General features: G+C 43.3%; 1 protein-coding gene across 50 annotated transcripts in view; it reads right to left on the bottom strand.

The window, feature by feature from the left end:
- SVIL (supervillin) overlaps nt 1–19,759 on the bottom strand; it is a 146,225-nt gene that overhangs the window by 27,385 nt on the left and 99,081 nt on the right. For 23 of the 50 annotated variants that reach the window (XM_083405930.1, XM_083405914.1, XM_083405944.1 and 20 more), the window contains 5 exons: nt 17,546–18,119; nt 15,371–15,566; nt 11,526–11,658; nt 5,354–5,431; nt 3,581–3,646 (listed from right to left, as the gene is read on the bottom strand). In XM_083405930.1, the coding sequence (XP_083262056.1) occupies nt 3,581–3,646; nt 5,354–5,431; nt 11,526–11,658; nt 15,371–15,566; nt 17,546–18,119 (1,047 nt within the window). The remainder of the gene's footprint in view (nt 1–3,580; nt 3,647–5,353; nt 5,432–11,525; nt 11,659–15,370; nt 15,567–17,545; nt 18,120–19,759) is intronic. The other 27 variants (XM_083405926.1, XM_083405920.1, XM_083405939.1 and 24 more) reach the window with 2 other exon arrangements.

Genomic DNA, 19,759 nt, shown 5'->3' with positions numbered 1-19,759 from the left:
TAGTTCTTTGGATTGTTATTATTATTATTATTTGCTCAGTTTGACTCTAGACAAACTTTCAGAGCATAGATCACATTCAAGCCATACATTTAAAGCCATAAGATACCACTTTGAACAATCATGGCTTCCCCCAAAGAATTCTGGGAGCTGGTCCCTTCCACCTCAAGCAACCCCAGGACTGCTTGCTCACAGCTCTTGACAGTTTCACCTAACTTAATAAGGCTATAACAGACATCAGCCTTAGTTCAGGTGCATATGTGCAAGAATGAATACACAAGAAAAACAGGTAAAAGCTGGTACGTTAATTTTAGCCCTCTCATGAGATAAACACAACCACGTTGCCATGTGCATTCACAATCTTCTGCTGAGCTGGTTTCTAGTAGTGTTTCCATAATTGTAATGATTTGAGCAACAACTCCCTCCAATGCCTCTCCATTTTACCCTGGTTGCAAGGTGGCATGGCATAATTCTTCTTGTAACACAAGCAAATGCCCCAGATTACCAAGTTCCTGCCAAGAAACCACTCAGTATGACGCTGGTGTTTCTACAAGAGCACCAACCACAGTTTGAAGAAGGCACTACAACAAAATAGATTTGTTCTGCTTTGTTGGCCTTTGAAATCATGTTCTGACCCAACTAAGTTAACCTATGCATTTAGCCAGTACTAACCATTGGATTGCTCTTGGCTGCTCTGGGGATATCAGAAAGTACGGTATTTATCTCTCAAGGTATTTTGAAAGGCTAAATGGATAGATTTTCTGAACTGACTGTGAAGATCTAACCCTTATACAATATGGTGTTGTCAGGGAACTGCCATCAGTGCCGGAGGGAGAGAGCAAGATCCAGAGGGATTCCAGAGAGCGTCCCGGGATTGGGAGAGGCAGCCCATCTTCTGGGGAAGAGAATCAGCATAGGACCAGTGGAGAAGGGGGGCAGATGGGGGAAACGGCGAGGTGGTCCCATGACTCCTTGCCAGGGACCAGCGGGGAGAGTAGGGGTCCTCCGCTGCCTACGCCCTCCTTGCGCAGAAGGCTTTCGGTCAGAGAGAGTAGGTGGAGACTAGGCGTCAAAGAGCTTCTTTGCTGGAAGAAGTTTAAGAAACGCCCACTGACGGATTCTGCCAGCGATTGAGACAGCCACGGGTGAGTGGCTGTCCGGACAGAAAAGGTTCACTCAGGCAACCCAGCCAGGTGTTTGCACCGGCTTATGCACGAGCAACCCCTAGAACCATTACAGGTGTCTTTCTTTATCATGAGGTTAGCTTCTCTAACTGGGGAATCTGTGCACCCCCACCCCAATGTTGAAGAACAACTCTTATCAGCAGAATGGCGAATGGTCAGGGATGATGCAGTCTTGGAACACCTGAAGGGTTGCAGGTTCCCCAGACTTGACCTAAGAGAAGCAAATCAGCTCAGAACAGCTTTGCATTTAAGCAAAACTGTCAATTTTAAGATACCTGGAAAGGGTCTTATGCTTTTACTCCATCCCTTTCTTTGTACATGTATACAACTGCTATGTACTCAGCTCTCCATTTGGATACAAGGCAATGCAAAAAAAGAAGGAAGGAAGACTATAAACTGCACTCTGGACCACTACAAGGAGCTGAAGTGGCTTAATCTGCAAAGTTCTAAAACTCCAATAACTTTTTATTGCCTGGTAAGAATTGATGGGATCCACACAGAAATATTTGTGCAACCATAAAACACTTATGAAACCCAGAGAAAAGGCAGTGCCAAGGGCATACATGGTCGTCGCAGTGACAAAAGGAAGTGTTCAAGAAAAATGCAAAAATATCTAACACACACTGCTTGTAACTAGCTTGTAACTAGGTCTCTTTAAACCTGAAGGAGGGTCTCCACCCCCATTGTTCTGGCTGGACACTGAGGTCCATTGCCAAGGGCCTTCTGGCAGTTCCCTCACTGAGAGAAGCAAAGTTACAGAGAACCAGGCAGAGGGCCTTCTCGGTAGCAGCACCCACTCTGTGGAATGCCCTCCCACCAGATGTCAAATAAAAAACAACAACTGTCTGACTTTTAGAAGACATCTGAAGGCAGCCCTCTTTAGGGAAGCTTTTAATATTGGATGAATCATTGTATTTTAATCTCCTGTTGGAAGCCACCCAGAGTGGCTGGGGAAACCCAGCCAGATGGGCAGGGTATAAATAATAAATTATTATTATTATTATTAGTCTAGACCATTAATTCAGACAAAAATGCCTGAAGTATTTCTGCTAGGATCCCAAAGGACTTCAAAACAGAAAGGGTTCATTTTCTCCGCAACTGAACGCAACACATGCCAAAAATAATCTAAACCAAATTACCCAAACTAAACTTGTTGTGATTCCTGCACTGCAGGAGGTTGGATTAGACGACTCTACAAATGGTTTAGCATGATTCTATGAAAAGCAAGATAATCTGTACAATAAAAAAAACTCAGTGCCAGGAATGGCAACCTGTGGCTGCTCAGGTGTTACTGAACTCCTATCAGCCTCAGACAGCATGACCAATGGGGTCAGGGATGATGGAGGCTACTGTCCAACAACATGGGGGGGGGCACAGGTTTCTCAACCTTGTTTGAACCCATAATATGAATAACATTAGTCATTCTCATCACTAATGAAGCGAAGAGCACTGAGCCCTATTGCTTTGTTTCAAAAGTTGCAATCATACTCAAACATCATTAAAAGAGGCAGCTTTGAAACCCAGTTCTGAGTTAAACCCAAGGGAGGGAAAACCTTTATACATTGCTATGCTCACTGGATCTGACATATCACTTTTTTTGGTGCTTAGCATGACCAACTTAGCTTCTGAACATATGAACACATTGCACAGCAGAACACACGAAGATCAAGAGAGATCTTGTAGATGGTGGCCTAGTGGATGAAACTTAACTGAAAGATACAGGACAGAAGGAGAAAAGAAATGCTTTCATGTGTATATTAAATCTGCTTCCAAGGTTCCTTTCAGAATACATGGATTGTTGCAATGCACTCTATGTGCAAAAACCCTGCAGCTGGACTGTCGATGGAGACATGGTATCACCAGCACATAAGCTGCTAAAAAGCTTGCACTTGAAGTATACATTATTCGGCCAGGTTCAAGGTTTTTGGATTGATTAACAAGGCCCTTAACAATTGGGTCCAGGGTATCTCAAAGACTGCCTATTCCCTTACATCCCTGCCCAATCACCAAGGTCTTCAGGGGAGTTACTGTTAGTGCCCCCCAAGTGGCTAAGATGTATGGTTCATATCCACTAGAGGAGCCAGGCATTCAGAATTGTGTGCTCAGTTCTGTGAAACGCCTTTCCAGGTGAGGTCAAATAGGCACCCTCCTTGTTGGACTTCTGGCACCTACTGAAGAGACTTTAATTCCAGTCCACATACATTACATGTTCACATGCATTTAGAGAGTAACTTTTTTTTTCTTTCAAAAATGACCCCTTATCAGAAATCTAGAATCCATTCAGCCAAATAATACATTCTGTTTGCTGACAATTCTCCCAAAGACTGTCACCACAAAACTGAGTTTCATATTGTTTTGGTTCTAAGCTAAAGAATCAGACAGAACAGGCAATATTTCACCTTCCATCTCCAGGGGTGACGTTCAAAGGCCAGGGGGCTTGGATCTTTCAAACTAGCACTACTGACCTTAAGGAAAAAGAAAATGGAAGTATGAGAAGGAGAGGGAAAGCAAAGAAGCAGAAACAGAACAGAAGCAATAAGCCTCCAACCCCTTTTTCTGAGTTATGGAAGCTCAAACCTAGAACCTCCCAACAATGGCTTGGTTGTGTGCAATAGCTATCCTGGATCACCACTACTTCCCAAACTATAGAAATAATCTGCCTCCAAGGCGGTGCAAAACAAATCCCTGAAATCTAACCACTGACTCAGATGTTTGCTTCAGAATTTGGGCCATCCATATATTAAATCTGTAACCTGCCTTGGCTAGAAGTGTAAGACATCTTGGATTTAGAGAAAGGCAGGCACACAATATATATAAAAAATATGATAATATGCTGATGATGAGTAAGATAATGTTTACATTGGAGCAGCTGATAATTTCACCAGGCTCTGGCAGGAGGAAAGATGAGAGACAGGGCAGATTAATCAGCTCTGCTGAGACCACTGGACTTCACCTTTCCCTGAACTGTTTTCATTAAAATCTGCTGCTATAGGAACTTAGTAACTTTTAGAATGGTGCCTCAGTTTGTTTGTTTTCCTCTTGCATTGTGTATTTTTCTGTCTTGTTTATAATTGTTCTCATGTAAGCCCCTCTGGGTGCCTTTTCAGCTGAGGACCGGGACAAAAATCATTTTTACAAACACACAGGTACACATCACCATTTCTGGTTTCTGTCCTTGCCTCCAGTTTCATAAAGGGGTGGGAAAAAAGAGAATGAAGCCAAACAAACTGGAGCACAACAACCATCCCACAATTTCTCCACCTTCCCCCTTTTCCAAGTAGAGAGGAAAAACCCAGATTGTGCAGCAATGTTACTTTAGTTTTTATTATACATTAGACCTATAGGAGGGAAGGAAACAAGCAAAAAGGCCCTACACCGTGCTCAACAATATGTAAACAATAGAGTGAATTATAAACACTTTAATGACACTAATAGTGCCTTTTTTGACCACCTTCAGAGTAAGAAACAAACATTTGGCTAATGCACCAAGTTACAAGGAATCAGCCATCTGGAAACGGGGTTAGTTAAGTTGAACAAATCCAGTCTTATCCTGCCCCAGTGAATGGGGGTGGAGGTGTCATGATAATTGTGGGTAGCCGACCACCATCTTTGGAATCTGGGTTCCCTCCTGGGAAGAGTGGGGGCCCATGGCTTCACAGACACTAGAGAACAGTGGATGTGTGAATTTCAAAAACAAGGCATTAAACGTCTGAATGCACCGAAGACAGGTTCATATCATTCCAAGGTTCAGAATTTAAGTCGAATGCCACTCTTGAAAGCAACCCAAAAGATTAGATGTTAAAAATGATTAGGTTGTATGCTGCTATGTGTTCTGTTCTATAAGGTGGAGAGTACATAATGGCTGGCCACAATTCAGTACTACGGATTTCCAGACATATATACGTAAGTGTGCGTGTGGAGAGAGAGAGAGAGAGAGAGAGAGAGAGAGAAGGGATGAAAGAGAAAGAGAAAGGAAGGGACAAGGGAACTATGGGTTGTATCTAATGCTAGTCATACTCTGCATAGACCCATTGAAATGAATGAAGATGGCTAACTTGGGTCCATTCATTTCAATGGGTCTGAGTGTAACTTAGACACAATCCTATACCCCCTCCACATGGACAAGCACTTGACAAATCATTGCAATGTCTGAGTCTGCAAGATTTGCTCACCTGATTAATAGGTACAAAGGGATGAAGTTTATGGGCAGCAGCTATAGCAGGAGAATAAGTAGAAGCATAGACAGGTTCCTATGAACAGGGGGCAGAAGCAATATGAGAGAATTAAAAAGGTATGAAGAAGATGTGCAAGACGGTAAGGGTCAAAGGAGTGATTACTTCCTGCTAAACCGTTTGTAGCAGTTTGCATCCTTATCTGTCAGATTTCTCCCACACCAGATAATATTCTGCAATAGTAAATAAAAACCACACACACACACACTTTCCTGAAGCCACTCACATGCAATAATTAATAGATTTAGTGGTATCAGAAAGAAGCATGCCAAAATAGGGCTGCCATATATCTGGAGTTTCCTGGATCTTAAGCAAGTCAATTGCATGAGAAAGCTTATGTACAGCACACCATTAACCACAACAGCAATGCTTTCAGACTGCAATGCATTTAGCTCTTCCTGAAACAAAGAACTGTCCATTATTTTGATGCACCACTTCCAGAAAGGGAACCATTGGCTGAAGGGAATACAGAATTGCACCCAAAGAAGAACCACAGCGAGCCTAGAATAACCCCTATGCATTAGAGTCAGGCTTACCCAAAGCAGCTTAGACATGGCATTATAATCTGTAACTCCTCCTCGTTCCTACAGGTTAAAACAAACAGGAAACATTGCAGAGCAGGAGAGAGGTATAGCTGCAGGAGGAAGCTTGCATTCCTAGTGCCACTGCTCCTAGTCGGATTAAAACTCACAGTGGGTCCGCTGAACATAACGATAGCTGCAGTTCCAAAAGAAAAGCAAGCTGCCGTCTAGTGGCTAGACCCACTACATTTGCCATTGATATTTTGGGAATCAACACTTGATGTAAGAATAGCTCTAAAGCAGGATGTCAGCCTGAAAAGGTCGCTTTTAGGTCTCAGTAGGAGATTAAAAAGCATCATTTTTGCAGGAGCACTTTGTTGGAATGAAATGCATTTCAAACCCCCTTTGCTGATTTAATATTCCACTCACATGACTTGGAGCTCACTGCATAATCTGGAACTCTAAGCCGACTAGGGTGTGCTTTTCAATAAAGAGACAACCTAACAGAGATGATTCGAACGTTTCCCTCGTGCGATTATGAAACCGTGACGGGAAAGGGAACAAGCCAAGAAGGCAAGGTCAGATATGAAAACAGATAAGCTTTAGGAGACTTCAGTATACTGAACCAAATACAATTTTAGCTACTAAAGCTGAATGTTGGAACATTCAGACAGACAAAGCAAAATACTTTTTCAAACAGCACATCCGGAATTTGCTGTCCTAAGATATAATGATGGCATCAAAAACCTGAATGGCTTTAGAAGAGGAACAGACAAATTCATGGAAGATAAGGCTGCCAATGGCCACTGGCCACAATGGCTATGTGCAGCTTCCAATGTTGGAGGCAGCAGGCCTCTAAATACCAGTCGCTGGGCAGCAGAAGTGGGGAGAGAGGTGATGCATTAATGTTCTGCTTATGGGCTTTCCCTAGGCATCTGGTTGGCCACTGTGAGAACAGGATGCTGGACTAGATGGGCTTTGGCCTGATCCAGCAGGGCTCTTCTCATATTATGTACAATACGTGCAATAGATTTGAATGTTAAACACACGGGGTCATTCCAGGAGGCAACATGGAAACAACCTATTGCTATTAAAATATGAAGCATGTTCTAATTCAAAGAAAGGCTGCCACAAATATCATGTCTCTTATAACATCACAGGTTGGCAAAAAATAATAATATGATAAATAAGGTCCAATTATGGCAGCCCATGTAAACAAAAATCTGCTTGCCCAATGAGATTTCTGGTTTCTCTCTTCTCCTCTACACCCCACATGTTCCAAAAATCTGCTCCAGAGTGTTCCCCAACTATGTGGAGCAGATTTTGGGGGTTTCTGGAAGACTGTATGGCAGAGAAAAAAAGAAGCCCTGTTGCACAAATGCTCATACTATATTGGATCTCGCCTAATCTCTGTATGCCTACCAACAGCTATTTCTGGAACCAAGAAAGTTGGCATGTACAATAAAAAGGTATAAAGTTTCACTCCAAAGTATGCAAATGCTTTTATAGTGAAAATGTTTTCCTCTATGCATAAAAAAGCATTACAAACCATCAGCACTCAGGATACCAGTTTGCATAGTAGATCTCAATTATATGTAAAACATGTTAATTTAGAAGAGCACCCCAATATTAAGGCCATCAATTTATTTTGATTCCTCATTCTCTAAATGACTATTGTTTTATGGAACACCGTGGAGTGGGGAGGTAAAAAGGCTTGATATTTTATGTATTCACTTGAAATAGTTTAGTGTGCCTAAACATTTCAGAGGTGCGCTTAATTCCTGGAAAAATAATGGACGTTCTTCTCTAGATGAAAAAGAGCCTTAAGCTCACTTAAGCATTTGATGCCACACTTTTGCCGAAAACCATTACATGTCTATTCCACTTGATGGCTGTGCCATCTTACAAGTGCGGCATTTATGCTTAGAAGAGTTACAGGTTGCTGCTGCAAGCTACATCCAGAAGTATATGCAAGACGTACCAAGCAAAGTCAGCCACAGGCTTCAATACATAACATCATGCACCAGGAGCCAATTAACAGTTTACACAATTTTCAAGAAAGCAAAAAATCATTTCTAGTATCGTTTTTCTAAACAATTCCTACTATAAATGGATGGTATCAGAGATTCAGATTTGATCAGCCAGTGTAACTTTCATCAGCACTAGAAATAATGCAGTCCTTCATAAAATATCAGAAAGATGCCCAACTGCATATACGCAATATATACAAGGGCCTTTGAGGAACTGAATGCTGCTGTCTTAAAATGAAGCCATGACTCTTCCCCATACTGGATATTTGAAAAGTAAGACAGGTTTGGAGTGGTAGTAAAATTGCAGTGAGATGACATTCCATAACTTGCATTTTAAAGGCCATTAAATGCCTTTCTGAAACTTCCAAGCTGCTTCCAGCATTTGACCTTTCGCGCCCTAGTCCTACACTTTGAAATCTTTCCAGCGAACGAGGCTTAAAAGCAAAATATGTGTATCGTCCAGCTTTTCTGAGATTGATGTGTTTAAATGTCTGGACTAGTAAGGATACATTCTGGAGGCATCTTCTTCCAGGATCAGATTTAATAGCGTATTTGGTAACTGTTGGGAGATAAACTGCTAGTATGAATCTGATGATTATTTCCTGCTGGCCATTTGGCTGGCTCTCTTGAAGACAACATTTTATTATACTGTAGAACAGTGGTTTTCACCCTGGAGTGCCTTAAATGATGGTCAGGGGTGCCGGGGGCAACACTGGCCTCCATCCCTCTTTCCTTCCACTGATGCCCTCTCGCGTCTCTGCCTCCCAAACACCTGCACAGCTGTTTGATGCAGTAGCCCTGACTAGAAGCTCCCCAGGTCAATGGGGCTGGCCAAGGGGAGCTGGTTGCCAGGAGCTGAGGCAGCCTCAGAGTAAGCAAGCAAGTGGGCGAGGGAGCCCAGCCAGGCAGTCCATCAACCCTTGCTGTCGGGAATGGACAGACAAATGGGAGGCCACGCAGGTGCTTCACTGGCCTTTCCCATGCTCCCTGTCTAGGAGCTGAGTGCCCAGTGCTGAAGGGGAGCCTTTCCTCCATGCAGGCCCGGCAGTGCCTGCTGCTGCCACTGCTGCCTCCCAAGGTAAGCTGCTGGCCTCACATTCACCATTGACTGGTCTCCATTGGGATACTAAGGCTGGGGACATCCTCTTCCCAGGCCACTGTAGGACAGTATGAGGGGCAGAGGGGCAGCTCAGAGACCAGGGGTGGAGGCAGCAGCTGCCCAGAGGACTTCCAAGGAGAGAGCAGAGGAGTGGAGAGGAGAGGAGGGAATACTCCACAAGGGAGGGTGTTCAAGAAAGGGTGAGAGGCTGCCGGCTCTGCAGGCAAAGGGTGACATAACTGGGCTCCTGACCCCCACATGGGTGTCACAGAAAGAATGTAGTTGGTCAAGGGAGCCGTGGACCCAAGAGAGGTTGAAAACCTCTGTCGTAGAAAGTTCTACCTCACCCCTCCAGTCAGTTTCCAGGGCTGTTCTAATCTGGACATAGTCATCTCTTTGGTCTGATCTGGCAAATGCAATCCATTTGAAATCTTAAATGGAATTATTCAATAAAGGTGGATGGTGAGAAGAGACACTTTGGTTTGCCATAAAAAGATGATGACTGCAATTCTACTCCACTGCACACCGTGGGGCTTACTTCTGAGTAGACATGCCTAGGAATGTTCTGTAAACCACCTGTTCTGGCTGAGGCACTTTGAGTAGCTAGCTCAGTCAGATAAAAGCCATACTTGAAATTGCGTACCTTTTTATCTCCTTCATCTAAGATGAATGAATTCAAAATCAAACAATTAAAATAACAAAAAAGGGAGAATTTATTTCAGCAGCAGAATTTAGAAGAACCTGCTAAGTTGAAGATTATAATTTTTAAAAAGGAGGCTGAGAGGCAGTTGTTTTCATAGCAGATCAAGTGATCAAAGAATTTTAGCTGATTAATCATGTGCCCTTCAACTGTTCCAGTTACTTAATTAAATTTAAAATAACTTCCATATCATCAAAGCTTTGGTATAATATAAATACTCTTTGGAGATATTGAAGGAATTGAATTAAAGCTTCCTTAACAAAAGCTACCATTCTTGGTTTGAAGAAAAAAGACATAATGATAATATTGTTATGCTCTATAATTAGACTGACTAGCCTGAGCCAAAGAATGTTTTTGTTTTTGCTTTAAAACAGTGTCCTTAATGCTGAGCCGAAAATCGATCGGCAAATGCTTTAGTTGATTAATCAATCCTTTCAGTATTACTTTACACCATACAATTATAAAGAGAAGAGATAAAATGGGATGATTCAGGTTAAAAGAGCACTGTAAGTTCCACGAATGAATTGCTGTTAGTGACCTCAATAAAATATAGATTCTTTAAGATTTCACATCTCATACTCCAGGAAATAGAGCTACAGAGCTACACAATACAGAGAGGTGAAATCCTAACAATATTTAGAACAGCAATGAGGAACCTGTGCCTCTCAAGATGTTGGCAAGGATGGTCAAGGATGAAGAGAGTTGTAACTCCAATATCATCTGAAGGACCACAGGCTTCCCTTGCCTGACTTCAAAAAATTCTCTCTTCTACTGCGGTTGTGGAACGCTAGGCATCTATTTGCTATGGACTCACTTCTCACCTATGATTCTTACCAAAGAATAACTTGTTACGCAGAAACCATAAAACACAAGAGAGCTGTGCCACATGTTATTGCAGAATAAGCTTCTGCAAACAAGTCCCCTAAAACTTACATCTCATTTAAACTTTATTTCTTTAAAGTGAGACCAAGAGACTTTCTGCTAAAATGTACCAACATGGCTATCCTTCAGGGTCAAAATACAAATGCACTACTTTAAAATGCAAATGGCTATATGGTACACTTTGAGGAGCTGTTGGGAAAGGACTTTCAAAGAGCCCGGTGCTGTGCTGCAAAGTCCCAAAGCGAAGCATCACAGGACATCACTTTTATGTTAAGAAATTCACAGGTGTGCAGCCCTGTCCACTCATCAAATTTGGCCCACCAAGGTAGGGATATTAATTTCTGTCCCTCGGGGCAGATAAGGGCCCCCCACCCTGCCTTTACATCAGATCTGCCTTCCCCAACCTGGTGCCCTCCAAATGTTTTGGACTACAACTCCCATGATTGCTGGCCAGTATTGCTAATGGATGGTAGGAGTTGTACTCCAAAAGAACTGGAGGACACCAGAATGAGAAAGGTTGCAATAGAGGAATACTGCTTTGACTCTGAGTCAAGATGCTCCTAACATAATTGCATTCCTAAATTATTTTGCAAAGCATATGTTTAACGTTCTTCCATTCAGACATAAACCTCGTGTCAAGACACCGAGGGTGGGGGTGGGGAATCATTTGTTCAGCAAAGAAAGCATCTCAGATAACTGTCCTTGGTGCATAAGAGAGATAGATTGGTTGTGCTGCAAGTTCAAACCCGGCTGATGATGAATTGCCATGCTACAAGCAACAGCTGTTACCTCCAGACAGGCATGCTTGCCTAGCTTGATGCATCTGGAGTGCCGAAGTGCTTTCAAGTGAAATACCTTCCCCATACATGGGCAACTTTACCTTCTTTGCAAACAGCGGCTCCATCTCTGGCAGCTGGGGGCCACGCTCAGTGACAGATAACCGGCCAAACTCCTGCTTTTTGTTCAGCCTGTTTTTCCAGTCTTCTTCACCACTCTTCTTCAGGAGTGCCAGCCTGAAAGTGAGAAAGCCAAAAGACACCGCGCTGAACTATACTGACCATTCCTCACCAGTCTTCTGTATCCCTTTCACAGGGCTGTTGCACACATTACACAGTAACACAACTGGGATTGGGGGTGGGTCACGACTCTGCGGTGGTGCACATGCCTTGCTGGCAAAAGGTTGCCGATTCAACCCCTGCCATCTCTAAGCAGGGCTGGGGGAAACTTTGTATGCGGCTCTGGAAAGCGGCTGCCAGTAGACAGTGGACCAATACAAGGCTCAAAGTAGCTTCCTACATCCTACAGCACATCTATCCTCACATCTTGTTGTCACAAGTGACCACCCAGATACCCCAGTGGGAAACCCACAAGCAAGACCTGAGCCCAAAGGCATTCTCCCCTTCTATGGTTTCCAGCAGCTGGTATTCAGAAGCATTACTGCCTCCAACCATGAAATCAGAGTATTATAGGTTTTGCAAACTTGCCTTAAATGTTTGTGTTTTTAACTGTTTATAAATGTTTTCAACAGCTTTAAACTGTTTTAAAATGTGGTTTTATTTCTAGTTGTATTTTTTTTTAATAACCCCCCCCCCCCGACATGTTTCCTGCCCTAAGCTGCTTTGGGAGGAAGGGAGGGATATAAATTGAACAGCAACAATAATAATAATAATAATAATAACAACAAAAACCATTCAGTTAACAATTCATAAATATATGGGGGGGGGGACAACAAAATAATTATAAAACCACACCCATATTTTAGTCAAAACTATACACAATCCGCCTCTCCAGCAGCCAATATACTGAACAATGTTAAGTTACAAAACCATTTTCTCTCAGAATTTAGATTGCATGCAGCTTGGGGCAGGGATCTGTCTTTTTGTGGAGAGTGTGTTATGTTACTCTGTAAAATGCCATGCACAGATTCAGGGTAGGGTGGGGGCAAGGATGTAGCCAGGCGTGCTGGTGACGGGAGTGTAAAATTGGCTAAAAATATGTCCATAAATATAAATATAAATTATTGCCTCATAATAAATGGTTTTAAATAGAGGGTGAATTGAATATGTGGAAGCAGGGGTTGGGGGGTTGGAGGAGAGGCGGAAAGAGGAACTAATTTGTCCATGGCTATGGGGCACAATCTGGACAGTTCAGGGGCGCAAGTTTACCTAGCTACGGCTCTGGGTGGGGGAGACAGCTACCACTTCTCTACCTCAAAAGAGTGAGCTCTGACCCCTGGCCTTAATTTTCCCTGGGGAAATATCTAAGCGATATGTACCAAGCAGTGTTCGAAACTCCCATTTTTCTTGGCGCATTTTGCGACAATGAATTTCATTAGCGTGAGCAGTTTCTGAGCTCTGGATGCAGTATTGCGCCTAAGATTTCAGATTAAAACTACAGAGTGGAAGGAAAGGAGGACCTTTGTTTGCCTTCCCACTTCCAGCTGCTCTCTGAAGACTGGAGATGAGACCCTCTTAAGAATATCAGGGAGGTGGGCAGGGGAAGGACTAGACCATGTGAAAAATGAACAAAATATTTTAGCTGCAGTTATTTTCAGCTTTGCGTTCTTGTTATTAAAAAAGCAGGCCTAGACATTCTGTTGTTGTGCCCATAACCCAGGTTTAAGGTGCCGTTTAGCTTCTAGCTTTCATATCCCAGTTTCCAACACTGGTACCAAGTAATCCTTCATCCTTGTGCGTAAAGCTGAAAGACAGGAAAAGCCACACCAGAGGAAACCCCACTCCTGCTGCCTCTTGCCCAGGAGGAGTCTGCTTTGTTCTCTTTGATGTGTTTTGATGTGCTTATTCAACACCCTCTGGGGACAACCAGAGGTTCTGTGGCAATTTGACATTGGAGCAGGGGTTGAAAGTTCCCCGTCTTCCTTGCTTCGTCTTTTTCCCCTCTCCCAGATCCTTCCTCAAACAAGTGGGCTGTGTATCACTCCTTAAAGGAGCTTTTGTGTTTAGTACATGCAACATGGCCATTTCTTTTGTACAGTATTTTGAAAATAACTACGCAGCACTTCTCTATCATCAAATGCATGGAAGTGGTAAAAAAGAAAAGAAAAAGTATTGGCGAGTAGTCCTAAACTCAGCACACAAATATCGCCAGCATGTTCACTGCTTTGTTGCTGGACTACAATTCCCATCATCGTTATCACTGACCATGCTAGCTGGAGCTTATGGGCGCTGGAGTCCAGCAGCCTCTGGAGGGCTACTGGTTTACTAACCCTGCTGTAAACTCATGGGCAATGCTGGAACCAGGCCACTGATTTGATGCCAAACTATGACCTGGAATACACTTAATATGCCTTGGAGAGGGGGAAAACAGCTATAGCTGCGTGAGGAGATCATCCAAAAGACCCTACAGGGGCTGTGTACAGTCGTACCTTGGTTTTCAAACAGCTTAGTTCTCGAACGTTTTGGCTCCCGAACGCCGCAAACCCGGAAGTGACTGTTCCGGTTTGCGAACTATTTTTGGAAGCCAAACATCCGACAGGGCTTCCACGGCTTCTGAGTGAGTGCAGGAAGCTCCTGCAGCCAATCAGAAGCCGTGCCTTGGTTTCCAAACGTTTTCGTGAGTTGAACGGATTTCATTCGAGAACCAAGGTATGACTGTATATTGCATGCCAGGGCAACTCAAATTATAAGGTGGGAGAAGCTTAATTGTTACTTATAATGTATGCACATCTGTTTACTATGCATGGCAGGGGGAAAAATGTCTAGCTCAACCAGGAATTATCCACATACTTTCATGTCCGTTTCCAGAGCCATTAAGGACACTTCCATGTTGAAAAAATAGGGTGGAACTCAAAATGCTGAATATTACATTCTGATCATGGACTACCCACAGCCATTCTTGCAAAAAGCCATTGTTTGATTAGCTGGAGTCTAACAATTTGGTTCAGCTATTTAACGGAAGATGGAGAAATTAATTTGAGACTTTCACCTCACTGTATTCAGGAAGGGCCGTAGTAGTAGTAGTAGTAGTAGTAGTAGTAGTAGTAGTAATTTATTTTTTATATGGCGCCCATCTGACTAGGTTGCCCCAGCCACTATGGACGGCTTCCAACAAATTATAAAACCACAGTGAAGTATCAAACATTTAAAAACTTCCCTATACAGGGCTGCCTTCAGAAGTCTTCTAAGAGTCAGGTAGATTATTTCCTTGGCATCTGATGGGAGGGCGTTACACAGGGTGGGGGCCACTACCAAGAAGGCCCTCTGCCTGGTTCCCTGTAGCTTCACTTCTCAAAATGAGGAAACCACCAGAAGGCCCTCGGAGATGGATCTCAGTGTCCAGGCTCAATGATGGGGGTGGAGACGCTCCTTCAGTGGACCATCTCCCTTGCACACAGAAAGTCCCAGGTTAAATCCCTGCCGTCTCCTGGGAATGCCCCCTTCTGAAAACATGGACAGCCTCTGCCAGTCAGTGCATACACTACTGAGCTAGACAGACCATTGGTCTGACTTGGTATAAGGCAGCTTCCTATGTTCCTAAGCTTTACTACTGATTTACCCAGATTTCAAGGATGCTTTCCCTTTATAGTTTCACTTTCAACACTAAACTTTTTTCTTTTTAATTGCCACTTAGGTTTAGACTTTATGATTTTAATACACAGATTAAGAAATTCCCCAGTGGATGTTCTTGCACATCACCACACTAAATACTTCTACTCTAAAAGAAGAGAGAAAACAAGATACTTCAAAAGAAGAAGAGTTTGTTTACCTTTCTTTAATTGACATAGTTTTGTTGGACGCGTCAAGGGTGTCCTCCATAATTTCGGCTTTGCTCTCCCTGGAGTCTAGTTTTCCCTCTAACAGCTCAGAGGTTTCCTGCTGTCTACAGGATCCCACAGCCGCAGACTGAGAATAGCTCTTTGTTGCTGCTGTTCCCACAAGTTCTGAAATTGGCTCATCATGCTCTGGGGGGTGGGGAGCTCAGAATTAGTGCTTAATTGCAAAAAAGCAAAAACCTGCAAAACACATCACTCAAACTGACAGGTAACTTCTTTGTTTCGTATAATGAATTATACAAGCCCAGGTTACAAATTAGGTGCTTTCCACCACAATGATGGATTTTTCTCATGCTTTACAAAATTACAGTGTCACTAGCATTCTGTGGCTAGAAGAACTAACCAAGAGTCAGTGATTCAGAAGAAAGGAATTGTAGAATCACAGAACTGTAGACTTGGAAGTTTGGGGAGTTGGAAGGGCTGAAGGCTTAGCAGAAGAGGACCTGCTTTTCATGCAAAAGGTCCAATATTCAGTCCCCGTCAACTTTGGATAGAGCTGGGACAGATCCATGTCTAAAATCCCGGAGAGGTTCTACCAGACCGTGTAGACAATACTGAGCTTGAGGAACCAATGGTCTGGCTCTTTATAAGGCAGCTTCCTTGAGTCCCTGTGAGTTCTCATAACTCTCCAGTGTAATGAAAATAGATGGTGAGTTTCTTGCATCGTTTGCAAGATGCCAGAAATCTGACATCATACACATGTGCATGTGAGCGCGCATGCACACACAGGCCCAGGTGGCTTGGGGGAAATGGTACTTCTGGCTACTCATACTAAGAGATTTCATTGAGTCCCAATGTAGCATGCTAGTGTATCAGTCCTAAATGATGGAGTATACAATGCTAATGTGTTTCTTCCATTGAATGCCAGCGCTGGGGAAGAGCAAGATGGAGAAAGAGGCAATTCTCAAGTTTCCCAAGGAACACGTTTCCAGAGACTATGCTGTCCTCAGGCTCAGGTAAAGGACTCAAGTGAGAATGCTCAGGCAAAAGCCCCTGCCTTTGTTGCATCTTAAAGACATGTCACACCACAGTTCTGGTCTCTGTCTTGTATAATCCGACAAAAGCCACAACAATGATGTCCAAGTCATCATGGAGATGAGTGATTTTGTACACTCAATTACCATTGCTAATCTGTCAGAACAGGCCTCCAAAGGCTACAATACCCCATGCGTCAAGTCAGACATCCGCTTCCACAAAGAGCATCAGTTGGGTGGTTATTTGAGACTGCAATGAAGGGCAAAAAAGTATGCCTTCACCACCACACAATAGACATGGTCATCTTCACACTTTATGGTTTATGTGTGGGTGCGTTGTTTACAATCAAGTGGTGCAAATATATAATAAATACATATGCTCCAGCCATCATGTGGTCTGTTTCGTTGCCCACAACTGTCCAAGGTACCAATCACCAGCATTAACAATGGCACTCAAGAGGTGGTTGTGGAAAATGGCCTGTTGCATCTCACCGTTCCAAAGTGAAGTTGTGGTCTGAACAGAATTGCCTTTTCTGTACCGCAGAAAATATCCAAAAGCATTCAGGAATCCACTGGATTCAATAAGCCACCAGGGTATACCATTTTAATCAGTCTTTCACCCCAGGAGAGGGGGGCAGTGCAGAGTTCTCTCTCGCTGAAATAAACGACCACTAGGAAGTGGTCCGACTATGACAACAGGGTTACTTCAGTGTCTCTTCCAACCATGACAATATGAGACAGCCCCATCTGTGTCATGGAGGCTATGAAGCTGGCCCAAGAGTGGTCACAATGTGAAAGCTGAAATCTCCTACAACTAACAACCTGTGGTTTTCCACCCCACGGTAATTATTTTTAATACAAGCATTTACAAAAAAAAACCAACCCACAACCCTTAGCGAGCGACAGATGAGGCATTCCCCCCTCCCCCCTCACAGAGGACAGAATGCCTCTTAAGCTAAAGCTTGTTAGGGACACCTGTATAAACAATGGTCCCCGCCCCCTCTTCATAACTGCTTCAATCTTATACAAATTTATGCCATCCAAACCTTTTAATTAATTGCTTTTAAGAACTCAAAACAACAAACAGGCTAAGATTTCTTTAAATGGGGTGGCAGCCCACACTGAGGCATTTACCTCTCTGCAGGGTTGATCTTGCCACAATTCCTTCATACTCCATCGTTTCCTCAGAGGACTGGCCTTTGACTTCCCGTTTATTCTTCAGAGTGTCGCTGGCGAATTCCTTTTGTTCAGCAGGCTGACAAAGAGGCTGTGGGCTAAACAATTCCATGCTGCTTTTTCTTGGGAATGCATATTTCATCTCTTTGTTGTAGTCCTCCGTTTTATCAGGAACAGGAAGCGGTGGCTCTTCCTCAAAAGAGCTTCGCTTTCTCATAGCATTCTCTTCACGTTTTATGAATCCCCTGGGCTCTGTCTCTTCAGGCTCCCTCGACTGCCAGTTGCTCTCTCTCAATTCCACCGAAGGCTGCCACAATTCTGTTTTCAGGATGTTTTTTAATGAAGTATCTGCGTTTTCCGCTGGAGAGTGGTATCTGGAATCAGGTTTCCCAATCTCATTCACTACCTCGTCTTCTGCTGGCTTCACATGCAGATCCTTACTATACACCGGCGACAATGCAGACACCATGGTTGACACTGACGTTACAATAGTAGGGGACAAAGGGGCAATTTTCCCACTGTCACTTTGCACCTGTGGAGCAATATAAAGAGACTTAAAAATTAATAATTCACAGCTCACAGGTTTGGTAGCCTGCAATTTAGCTGCCACACCCCTTCAGATACAGAATGAGGGTTGGCTAACACAAACAAAGGTTCACGTTTCATATGGCCAGCGAAAATGAAACAGAAGTGATCCCTCTTCCCCTAGCTTTCCATATTTTGAAAAGCTGCTTTTCATTTCCACAAACAGCTCTTCCTCATTAACCTACCACAAAATATCAGCTAGTATGTTAAGAGCCCAGTGGTATAGTGGTTAGAGGGCTGGAGTAAGTATCAAGGAAATGCAGACTGAAATCTCCACTCAGCCATGAAGCTCCCTGGGTGTCTTGAGCTAAACTCTCCTCAGTGTAACTACCTTACAGGGTTGTTGTGAGAGAAAACTGGGAGGGTGGGGGAAAACAACCACCATCTATACTGCACTGAAAAATTTGGAAGCAGAGTGCGATAAAAGTGCAATTTGTAACAAAATAGTTTTTGATAACTCATTTTTCCAAAAAATATTTTACAAATGCTTTTGCAGTGTACATATGTATTTTACTCAGGGGGCATTTCCTCCACATTCCAATTCTACAGTTCACCTATGGGCATTACTTATTGCTTTGTTCTCAGCCTCTTAAGATACAATTTATGGAACCTACGCATTCCCCTCCCAATTCTTGCTGAGAGAGTGAACTTGCTTAAAGTAAAACACATTACAGTTACCCTCACAGGTATAAGGAACTTAATCCAACTAAAGTTATGCCGTCATGAAGCAACAGCATATCACCCTCTGGAGAAATATTACGGCATCAAATACAAAAGAAAAATAGACCTGCCACTCATACTGTTTTCAACACTGCAGACTAGTATAATAAAATTGAACACAGGTGGGTGAAAATCTATATACATGCAACTCTTAAATACAAAACAGCACCTCAAACAGTATTAGCATCAAAGCTTTGAACAACATCACAGCTAATATCTCCCCTTACTTGTAATGCTATTTCCCCCCCAGGCAGCAGATGGGATTCGTTGCTTAAACTTGCATTATGGAAAGAATCTGCTGTACACTGGTGCCTAAAACCCAATGGGGAAAGTTCACTAGCCAGTAAACAACTTTGTAATTAAAGAGCAGGTGTGTAGCTTGGGGAGTTCAAGACCCAGTGTTACTCCTGGATAGAGAAGTGGCAGCTGTGGCCACAAGTGTTTTTGGCTAGCTTAGACTACAGTCCTGGAGAAGGCAAATCTTGCCACAGTTACACATACCTTGTTTACATCCATATAATATTACTGTAACGTGCTCTACTTGGGGCTGGCTTCAAAGTGCTTTGGAAACTTCAGCTGGTGGAGAATGAATCAGCTAGGTTGCTGACGGGAGCCCAGTTTTAGGATCAGTGGTGCAACAATAAAACTGCTAGCACATTTCCAAAGCTAAGAAGAGTCTTGTATGGTTGCAAATTGGATGGGGGACCACGTGTTGAGATTCCTGCATTGCGGGGGGTGGACTAGAGGGCCCTGGGCATCCCTTCCAAATCTATAATTCTATGATTCTGTGATGAATGTATCTTTGCTGGCTTATGGCATGTTTCACAAGGCCCAATTCAAAGAGCTGGTTTAAAGCCCTCAATGGTT

The sequence above is a fragment of the Podarcis tiliguerta genome, assembly GCF_965153285.1.
Source record: "Podarcis tiliguerta genome assembly, chromosome: 12".
Classification (NCBI taxonomy): domain Eukaryota; kingdom Metazoa; phylum Chordata; class Lepidosauria; order Squamata; family Lacertidae; genus Podarcis; species Podarcis tiliguerta.
The sequence above is the reverse complement of the archived record's forward strand: the minus strand, read 5'-3'. Positions and strand labels throughout refer to the sequence as shown.